The 11,668-nt window shown below is 40.7% G+C and overlaps 1 protein-coding gene across 1 annotated transcript in view; it reads right to left on the reverse strand.

Annotated features, from left to right (window-relative positions):
• The window catches only part of mfsd14bb (major facilitator superfamily domain containing 14Bb), a 29,695-nt gene extending 18,304 nt beyond the window's left edge, over positions 1-11,391 (reverse strand). The window contains exon 1 of the mRNA XM_084177457.1: positions 11,161-11,391. Within this exon, the coding sequence (XP_084033583.1) occupies positions 11,161-11,232 (72 nt within the window). The 5' untranslated portion in view covers positions 11,233-11,391. The remainder of the gene's footprint in view (positions 1-11,160) is intronic.
• Positions 11,392-11,668: the final 277 nt, after the last annotated feature.

An 11,668-nucleotide genomic window follows, 5' to 3' on the forward strand; every position in this document is an offset into this window, starting at 1 on the left:
GGGACCACAGTCTCAAAGAAAACCATTAGTAACACACTACGCCGTCATGGATTAAAATCCTGCAGCGCACGCAAGGTCCCCCTGCTCAAGCCAGCGCATGTCCAGGCCCGTCTGAAGTTTGACAATGACCATCTGGATGATCCAGAGGAGGAATGGGAGAAGGTCATGTGGTCTGATGAGACAAAAATAGAGCTTTTTGGTCTAAACTCCACTCGACGTGTTTGGAGGAAGAAGAAGGATGAGTACAACCCCAAGAACACCATCCCAACCGTGAAGCATGGAGGTGGAAACATCATTCTTTGGGGATGCTTTTTTGCAAAGGGGACAGGACGACTGCACCGTATTAAGGGGAGGATGGATGGGGCCATGTATCGCGAGATCTTGGCCAACAACCTCCTTCCCTCAGTAAGAGCATTGAAGATGGGTCGTGGCTGGGTCTTCCAGCATGACAACGACCCGAAACACACAGCCAGGGCAACTAAGGAGTGGCTCCGTAAGAAGCATCTCAAGGTCCTGGAGTGGCCTAGCCAGTCTCCAGACCTGAACCCAATAGAAAATCTTTGGAGGGAGCTGAAAGTCCGTATTGCCCAGCGACAGCCCCGAAACCTGAAGGATCTGGAGAAGGTCTGTATGGAGGAGTGGGCCAAAATCCCTGCTGCAGTGTGTGCAAACCTGGTCAAGACCTACAGGAAATGTTTGATCTCTGTAATTGCAAACAAAGGTTTCTGTACCAAATATTAAGTTCTGCTTTTCTGATGTATCAAATACTTATGTCATGCAATAAAATGCAAGTTAATTACTTAAAAATCATACAATGTGATTTTCTGGATTTTTGTTTTAGATTCCGTCCCTCACAGTTGAAGTGTACCTATGATAAAAATTACAGACCTCTACATGCTTTGTAAGTAGGAAAACCTGCAAATTCGGCAGTGTATCAAATACTTGTTCTCCCCACTGTATATACTAGGTCGGTGTCAGAGGAAGGCCCAAAAAATTGTCAAAGACTCCAGTGACCCAAGTCATAGACTGTTCTCTCTGCTACCGCACGGCAAGCAGTACTAGAGCGCCAAGTCTAGGTCCAAAAGGCTCCTTAACAGCTTCTACTCCCAAGCCATAAGAGTGCTGAACAATTAATCAAATGGCCACCTGGACTATTTGCATTGACCGCCCCTTTTTTTACGCTGCTGCTACTCGCTGTTTATTACCTATGCAGTCACTTTACCCCTACCTACACGTACATATTACCTTACCGTGAAATTCTTACTTACAAGCCCTTAACCAACAATGCAGTTTTGAGAAAAATAAGAGTTAAGAAAATATTTACAAATTACCAAAATAATAATAATAATAATAATAATAATAATAATGAGGCTATATACAGGGGGTACCAGTAACGAGTCAGGTAGCTTAGTGGTTAAGAGCGTTGTGCCAGTAACCGAAAGGTCGCTAGTTCTAATCCCCGAGCCGACTAGGTGAAAAATCTGTCGATGTGCCCTTGAGCAAGGCACTTAACCCTAATTGCTCATGTAAGTCGCTCTGGATAAGAGCGTCTGCTAAAATGTATTTAAAAAATTAAAGAAATTAGCCAGCTAATCTTTATATTTCAAGTTTAGCCAATTTGGATCCATTTGCTAGCTAACAAGGTTGAACAGTTGAATTGTTATGAACACACCCTTCTGTCTGTCTCCAACTGCTTGAAAAGCATGTTAGCCTATCCACTTTGTTCAGATGTTGAAATCAAGTGGCCTACCTTATTTCTCAGAATGAGAATGAGTAGCCAATTCCTTATATAATTGTGTTTTATGCTTATTGCACATTTATAAAACACAGCTAGTATAACAGTCATTGGTTAAAATGCTGCTAGCGGTACGTGGTAGCCCAATGCCGCACGCATCAAACTGAGCATTGTTCATTGATACTCTCGTTTTACAGTCTGCTCTGCGTGCAATTTGAGTAGTTGAGACATAAAAAGGGTATAGTTAGAAAAGTTAACTTCTCCTCTATTACAGTAAAATAATGTCTCAATGTGTTTTGGTGTCCATACGACCAATTCCATTGGACCAAAACTCAAATGGAAAGTTGAAAACGCTTGTCAGAGACAGGGTTGCCAGGTCTAGCTAAAATTCCTAGACCAATGACCACTCAGAACCGACCCAAAAGGCATGAAAACTAGCCCAATTTTATTTCTTTCACAGCAAGAGTTGCCACATTTATTCAATAAACAATTTGAGCCAATTAAGGAATATCGACATAACTACGTTAGAAGAAAAATGCGGTTTTCATCAAAGGAATAATTCTTGCAAACTATGACATGACGTAATAAACTAATTTGAATGTCGCAAGAGAAAAGATAATTCGCCCTTATTAAACTCGCCAGATCATTTTCCATCAATGGATTTCGATTTAACTTGTTTGACTGCTATGATTAAGCAATAAGGCACGAAGAGGTATGGTATATGGCCAATATACCACAGCTAAGGGCTGTTCTTAAGCATGACGCAACGCGGAGTGCCTGGATACAGCTGTTAGACGTGGTACTGTATATTGGCCATATACCACAAACCCCTAGGGTGCCTTATTGCTAAAAAAAAAGAAAAGCGATTTTGTCATACCCATGGTATATAGTCTGATATACCACAGCTTTCAGCCAACCAATCAGCATTCAGGGCTCGAAACCGGTTTATAATTTTAAATAAATCCCTTTTGCGCATGAGCATAACTATAGATAAATCTGACAGGAGAGTTTGAGTGATGAAATATGACGTAAATGTAAATGTAAATATGGACAGAGGATCTCGAAATCTCAGAGAAAGAAACACTGATTAACTTTTTATAAAAGAATGTTAGGCTATTTTCTGGCCATTGTGCCATTATTATGTGCCAGATATTAAGACAACAAACAGTTAGAAATGGCCCATTTGCGAGATTGACTTGTCATTTCAATAGGCATAGGCTACAAACTAAAATCTGGGTTTATGATTGTACTTCAACTTTGCCATGGTTTGCTTAGATACAGTTGAAGTCGGAAGTTTACATACACTTAGGTTGGAGTCTTTAAAACTTGTTTTTCAACCACTTCACACATTTCTTCTTAACAAACTATAGTTTGGGCAAGTCGGTTAGGACATCTACTTTGTGCATGACACAATTAATTTTTCCAACAATTGTTTACAGACAGATTATTTTACTTATAATTCACTGTATCACAATTCCAGTGGGTCAGAAGTTTACATACATTAAGTTGACTGGGCCTTTAAACAGCTTGGAAAATTACAGAAAATGATGTCATGGCTTTAGAAGCTTCTGATAGGCTAATTGACATCATGTTAGTCAATTGGAGGTGTACCTGAGGATGTATTTCAAGGCCTACCTTCAAACTCAGTGCCTCTTTGCTTGAAATCATGGGAAAATCAAAAGGAATCAGCCAAGACCTCAGAAAAAAGATTGTAGACCTCCACAAGTCTGGTTCATCCTAGGGAGCAATTTCCAAACGCCTGAAGGTACCACGTTCATCTGTACAAACAATAGTATGCAAGTATAAATACCATGGGACCACGCAGCTGTCATACCGCTCAGGAAGGAGATGCGTTCTGTCTCCTAGAGATGAACATACTTTGGTGCGAAAAGTGCAAATCAATCCCAGAACAACAGCAAAGGACCTTGTGAAGATGCTGGAGGAAACAGGTACAAAAGTATCTATATCCACAGTAAACGAGTCCTATATCGACATAACCTGAAAGGCCGCTCAGCAAGGAAGAAGCCACTGCTCCAAAACCACCACAAAAAAGCCAGACTACGGTTTGCAACTGCACATGGGGACAAAGATCGTACTTTTTGGAGAAATGTCCTCTGGTCTGATGAAACAAAAATAGAACTGTTTGAACATAATGACCATCGTTATGTTTGGAGGAAAAAGGGGGCTGCTTGCAAGCCGAACAACACCATCCCAATCATGAAGCACGGGGGTGGCAGCATCATGCTGTGGGGGTGCTTTGCTGCAGGAGGGACTGGTGCACTTCACAAAATAGATGGCATCATGAGGAAGGAAAATTATGTGGATATATTGAAGCAACATCTCAAGACATCAGTCAGGAAGTTAAAGCTTGGTCACAAATGGGTCTTCCAAATGGACAATGACCCCAAGCATACTTCCAAAGTTGTGGCAAAATGGCTTAAGGACAACAAAGTCAATGTATTGGAGTGGCCATCACAAAGCCCTGACCTCAATCCTATAGAACATTTGTGGGCAGAACTGAAAAGGCGTGTGCGAGCAAGGAGGCCTACAAACCTGACTCAGTTACACCAGCTCTGTCAGGAGGAATGGGCCAAAATTCACCCAACTTATTGTGGAAAGCTTGTGGAAGGCTACCCGAAACGTTTGACCCAAGTTTAAAGGCAATGCTACCAAATACTAATTGAGTGTATGTAAACTTCTGACCCACTGGGAATGTGATGAAAGAAAGATAAGCGAATAAAGTGGTGATCCTAACTGACCTAAGACAGGGACTTTTTACTAGGATTAAATGTCAGGAATTGTGAAAAACTGAGTTTAAATGTATTTGGCTAAGGTGTATGTAAACTTCCGACTTCAACTGTAGATGCAGGTAGCCTATAGCCCCTGATAGGCCTCCGTCTTCAGTCTACAGTAGCCTAAGCTAAATGTAGGCAAGATGTCATCTGAACGATTTAGCAGCTTGCTTAGTTCAAATTAACAGACCAATTTATTCAACATGAATAGTTTAGCGATTGAGGTAAAAAGTGCTTGTGTTTCCCAATAGCCTGCTGGAATAGGCTACTGAGGATGGGATTGTAATTTCAATCACTGAATTAAATCTTAATAATATGTACATGAACTGAATATGCTTGTCAACAGCTAGTGATTATTATTATTCATATTTTTTTACCTGTAGCCTAATCTGACTGTTACCGTCAATCTAATGTGTTCTAACCACTTATCGGCAATTGTGATACAGCTTTGATAACTTCCCATTTGATTAACTAAATGTGGCCATTAATAATTGCATTATAACACAAGGCTACAACAATACACTTTATTGATATTTATTAAATCTGTTTGCCAGCTCCAGGTAGGCTACACAAGTGGCACAAATTGATTTGCAACGACTCCAGTGATATAGTCATTTCAACATATTAACTGTATCAAAATGGCAGCCTACAATGGCATATAAATTAATAGGCTACTTGATGGAAATGTATTAATTGAGGACTTTTCTCCATAACAGAAGCACGCGTGGGAGTTCCATAATTTCCATTTCAAATTTCCACTTGCGCATAATGACAAGTTAAATAGTCTACCTACAATTGGTCAAAAGTTGACGAGCGCGTGTGCTGCTTTGTCTCCTCTCACTCACGTGACGGTGCTCTCTCAACACCCCCCCCCCCCCCCCCCCTTCCGGCCCTCCCCACCACTCACTCAGCAACAGCCTGCCTCACTGCCTGACAGTCAGCAGCAGCAGTTCACAGTGAAATATATGTTTTTTTAAGAGAAATGCCATGGCGGCCGCAGTGCAACTTAGAAGTAGCCCAAACACCTGCAACCAATACATTTTCACCCGCAACATAGTTTTCAAGTTTTCAAAGTAGCCCAATTTGGCGGGATAAACATGGCAACCCTGGTCAAAGAGGAAGATGTGATCTCTCAACTTTGTTGGCGTGAGAGGCAGGGAGAAGGGCTTGGTGTGTGTGTAATCCATAGAGGAAGAGGCGTTTTCACTCTCGCTAAAAGCTCTCAAAAATAAGGCCAATGCGTTTCTATGGGCTTATTTTGGACCTAAGCTTGTCGCCTGCCTTCTCACATTTGGGACAACGACTCCCATTGTTAGGGCGGAGACGTGCATCTCGTCATTATATACAGATCTCTGGTGTAAATGGGAAGGTGTACACAGCACAGAGGAGTGAAGGAGACAAGACCAAAAATCCAACATGAGAACAAGCGGACATAAACGTTCATGAAAAAGAACAACAACAAAACTTTTATTCTTTAACAAAATTTGAATTAATTCGATACATACGGCATCGCCCAGCCTGAATGGAAGGGGGTGAGAACTATGAGCCTCCTAGGTTTTGTATTGAAGTCAATGTACCCAGAGGAGGACGGAAACTAGCTGTCCTCCGGCTACAACATGGTGTTACCCTACAGAGTGCTGTTAAGGCTACTGTAGACCTTCATTGTAAAACAGTGTGTTTTAATCAATTATTTGGTGAAGTGAATAGATGTAGAATAGTTCTCTCTAAAAAATATAACTTTTTTAATGTTTCACTATTTTTATTAAATTCACTGAGGAGTCCTGAGCGCTCTGGAGCAGGTTTTCATCAAGGATCTCTCTGTACTTTGCTACGTTAATCTTTTCCTCGATCCTGACTAGTCTCATAGTCCCTGCCGCTGAAAAACATCCCCACAGCATGATGCTGTCACCAGCATGCTGCACCGTAGGGATGGTGCCTGGTTTCCTACAGCTTGGAATTCAGGCCAAAGAGTTCAATCTTGGTTTCATCAAACCAGAGAATCTTGTTTCTCATGGTCTGGGAGTCATTTAGGTGCCTTTTGGCAAACTCCAAGCGGGCTGTCATGTGCCTTTTAATGAGGAGTGGCTTCCGTCTGGCCACTCTACAATAAATGCCTGATTGGTGGAGTGCTGCAGAGATGGTTGTCCTTCTGGAAGGTTCTCCCATCTCCACAGAGGAACTCTGAAGCTCTGTCAGAGTGACCATCGGGTTTCTTGGTCACCTGCCTGACCAAGGCCCTTCTCCCCCGATTGCTCAGTTTGGCCGGCGGCCAACTCTAGGAAGAGTCTTGGTGGTTCCAAACTTCTTCCAATTAAGAATGATGGAGGCCACTGTGTTCTTGGGGACCTTCAATGCTGCAGACATTTTTTGGTCCCCTTCCCCAGATCTGTGCCTCGACACAATCTTTTTTCGGAACTCTATGGACAATTCCTTGACATGCACTGTCAACTGTGTGACCTTATCCAGATCATGTCCAATCAATTGAATTTATTAGGGAAAATTGTATTTAATACATTTTAGAATAAGGCTGTAACATAACAAATGTGGAAAAAGGGAAGGGGTCTGAATACTTTCCGAATGCACTATTCACACCCCTGAGTCAATACTTTGTAGAAGTACCGTTGGCAGCGATTACAGCTGTGACTCTTTCTGGTTAAGTCTCTAAGAGCTTTCCACACCTGGATTGTGCAACATTTGCCCATTTATTATTTTCACAATTCTTCAAGCTCTGTCAAATATGTTGTTGATCATTGCTAGACAACCATTTTCATGTCTTGCCATAGATTCTCAAGTAGATTTAAGTCAAAACTGTAACTCAGGAAGATTCACTGTCTTCTTGGTAAGCAACTCCAGTGTATATTTGGACTTGTATTTTAGGTTGAAAAACTCCACAGTTCTTAACATTTACAAGCATACCCATAACATGATGCATCCACCACAATGCTTGAAAATATGGAGAGTGGTACTCAGTAATGTGTTGTATTGGGTTTGCCCCAAACATAACACTTTGTATTCAAAACAAAAAGTGAATTGCTTTGCTAATGTTTTTGCTGTATTAATTTAGTGCCTTGTTGCAAACAGGATGCATTTTTGGCATATTTCTATTGTGTACAGGCTTCCTTATTTTCACTCTGTCAATTAGGTTAGTGTTGTGGAGTAGGGATTAATATTTTCCCGAAAATCTACCATGTTTCAATACCGGGAACATTTCATATTTAGCCAGAGAGTCCCGGGAAATACCGCAAAAATCAGAAGTGCCCATTTAAAGAATTTAAAACCAAGATATGCCAGGGATCTCCCAAAATTAGATTGTCGATGCGACACATTACCGGCTGCGCCACTATGTAAAGATTTCATAGCAAGTGAAACTGATATTTAGTAATGATAGAGTACCTTCTATCGACAATTGCGAAACAGGCCGTTCATAAATTCCAAGTGTTATCATGTTCCTCAATTAATTCAGCGCAATTAAGCAGTAGGCCAAGGCTATCTTCACACAGAGTGTTCTCAGGATGCACAGAGCTCACCCTGAGTAGGCTATAGCGTTTTCAAATCCTACAAACTTTGAAACGGCAGTCAAACAAAAGTCAAATGACCAAAATTGCTAAGCTTGCTAGATAACCTCCTACGAATGACAGAATATCTCCTATTTGGCAAAATCGAGTTGTTGATTATACAGATCAGCTTATGAATAACAGGGAGATGAAGAGAGGAAATTGTTTAAATATCAAGGTATCTTAACGGGGACCAACTCTGTAAAAAAAAAAAAATCCATATCTACTCTCATACCGTTTGTTGATCACACATTCTCTACCGAAGCTCTCATATGGGCAGCAACAGGAGACAGCGCAGAGAAGCGGGGGAAATGTTATAGCGGTATTTTGACATGCATAGGCGAGACGTGCTTTGATAATGTAACCTATGGATTACAGAATAAAGTTAGGAATTTTCATGCAATTCTGGGTTTCAGTGGGATTCAGTGATAAAATAGCCTCGGCTCTCTATAAGGCTACTACATGAGTCAATCGATAACACGCTTGATTTAGGCTACATTATTGCATGCTAAAATGTTTCTGATTAGTAGATAGATGAGGAAACAAATAAATGAGCTACCACTTCCACTTGTCCAGCCAGAGATTAATTAACCAAATATACAGACAGAGATTCAGTGAAACAAAATCACATTGATTGATTGTCAGGCTTTTGGTCGTGAGTAGGACAGGTTACTACGCGAGTGAAGAGCAAGCAGACTTGTATAACATGCTAGCAAAATGTTCTGCTCAGCTAACATATGAGCAAACATTAGCACTCATCTCAATTTAGCTAACATTTCCCCAGTCTAATTGTTACCAAATATTTAAACAGAGATTCAGTGAAAACAAAATCTGACATTGATTGATTTATCTAGACGAATCCCCCACGTTTGGCTCAAAGCAATGCGATGGCGCTGTCCCAATCAAAACGGTGCTAAAATGTTTAATCTAGGTGACCACACACACGACTATTGCTTTAAATTCGTTAATGGTTGGATATGACTTTGGGAGTTTCAGTATAAGCAAGAATTAAATTGCATTAGCCTACTTTATTCAATATTTTCATCATTCAGTTGATCATAACTAAGGTGAGTTTTCCTCTCTCTGTTCTTTTTCTAGGCCCAATGGCTGTTCCCTCGTCTCCTCACGCCGCTGCTGCCTGCCTCTGCCGCGTTGTTCTCAACACATTTAAATCAATATAGCCTACTGTTTTCTAGAAACCTGGCTTTTTTCATGTTCAGGCTCATTTAATTTCTGTGATGTCGGACCAGGGCTCGGGCTTCAGCTCACCGGGCTTGGGTCGGACCAGGATCAAATTGTCAGTTCTGATGAGAACTCTAAACTGCATTCGGGTCTCATGTGCAGTCCGGCAGTGTCAATAATGCGTATGCTTTTAATTTTTTGCGACTTTGTGTGAAGTAAATACGCGCGGCTAAAGGCTTCCATGCGACAACCTGTTTGGATAATGTGCTATTTTATTTTTGGCCAATCTGCTGCTGCGCATGTTGTGTATTTTGTGGAATTGCATTAGTGCGACATTGGGGGGAAATGTTGTAATTTCCCAGGTCTTGTCATTACATTTTTTCAGGAATTGTGAAGAGTGGTCCCGGTACAGTCCCGGGATCCCGGTTACCGGTGTTAATCCCTATTGTGGAGTAACTATAATGTTGTTGATCCATCCTCAGTTTTCTCCTATCACAGCCATTAAACTCTGTAACTGTTTAAAGTCACCATTGGCCTCATGGTGAAGTCCCTGAGCGGTTTCCTTCCTCTCCGGCAACTGAGTTAGGAAGGAAGCATGTCTCTTTGTAGTGACTGCTTATTTTTTTACCAATAGGTGCCCGTCTTTGCGAGGCATTGGAAAACCTCCCTGGTCTTTGTGATTGAATCTGTGTTTGAAATTAACTGCTCGTCTGAGGGACCGTAGAAATATTTGTATGTGTGGGGTACAGAGATGAGGTAGTCAAAAAAATAAAAATATGTATGCACGTACGACTGTAAGTCGCTTTGGATAAAAGCGTCTGCTAAATGGCATATTATTATTATATTATATAAAACAATTATGTTAAACACTATTATTGCACACAGTGAGTCCATGCAATGTATTATGTGACTTTTTACTCCTGAATTTATTTAGGCTTGCTATAACAAAGGGTTTGAATACTTACTCAAGACATTTCAGCTTGTAATTTTGGATTAATTTGTCAAATTTTCGAAAAACATAATTCCCCTTTGACATTATGGGGTATTGTGTGTAGGCCAGTAACAAAAAAAACACATAATTTTATACTTTTTAAAGATACAATATGCAGAAATCGCTCCGCCATTTCCTGGTTATTCAAATTCGAATAGTTCACCAAATTTGTGTTTATGTGACAAAACAAGCAAGTATAATGCATATAATCATTGTACCATCTAAACCGGTGTGAAATATATTTTCCATAACCAAAAATATTGTATTTTCAGCTGTCCTATCAGTCTAAAAATGTCTGTCTGTTAAATAAGCCAAGTAAGTAATGGAATTTGCTAGTTAGCTACATGCATAGCTGCAGACCAAACATTTTGGTTTAACGTTACTACAATGTTATGTCTGATAAAGACATTTTAGGGCACCCAGCTGGATGTTATCCTGGTAGCTATAACCACTGACTTACTGTCATGTGCACCCTGTTCATATGACCCCGACCCTCGACTAGCTAATCATATCAGATTGGAATTCAAGAGCACGGACAGTAAACTTAATTGGTAACGAGTTTTAAAATGTTTAGCTACAAAGCTTTCTAACTCTGAATCATGTGAAAATACGTAGCTAAATGGACACAATAACCTCGTGAAAATGAGACTGTCAAAATGGGGGAGATATTAGCTTGCGAAATCAGAAGAGATAGCTAACGTTAGCTAGAAAGCTAACTTACTAACTAGTAACGTTAGCTTGTTAATAACATGCTAACGTCGACTGGCATACCGTAGCAACAAAAGATGACGGACTAAACAACGTTATCCGGCATATAGCAGTGCCTAACGCGTTACTAGCTAACTACAGATGCTAGCTAAATATTTTGAAGGAGGTCCAAACGTGGGTAACGTTCATTTCACTTACAGGGGTCCCATCTCTCATATTTCGGACCAACATGATGTCGTTGGTCTCAGTCGGTATTTTCTCCTGGGTCATTTCACATCTTGCTATAACGATATTTACATGAAGTCCATGCTGTGTAATATTCTTAGATATATCCGTCTCTTCCGGGTTGTCTTGTTGATTATGACTAACTACGATTATTATCCGGACAGAGTAAACTGTTGTGAGTTTTTTCGACAAAGATTCAGATTTTACGTCATGACGTTCTTCTTCTTTGGTATTATGTGGCGTTCGCACATTTTGTTTGTGCATGCGGCCACCTACTGGGCGGTCGTGTGTGGTCGATCACGTTACATTTTGTGATAGGGAGAAAAGGAAGAAAAATAATGCACCACCAACTAACCCTACACCTACTGTATATACCAATACTACACTTTTTTTAATCTCCCCATTTCACTACCTTGACCTTAACTGATCCTACACCAGGCCTACTGCCTGGGAGACCGGACTCTTTCGTTCAACACACCTT

Source organism: Coregonus lavaretus, assembly GCF_964263955.1.
Source record: "Coregonus lavaretus genome assembly, chromosome: 14".
Lineage (NCBI taxonomy): Eukaryota > Metazoa > Chordata > Actinopteri > Salmoniformes > Salmonidae > Coregonus > Coregonus lavaretus.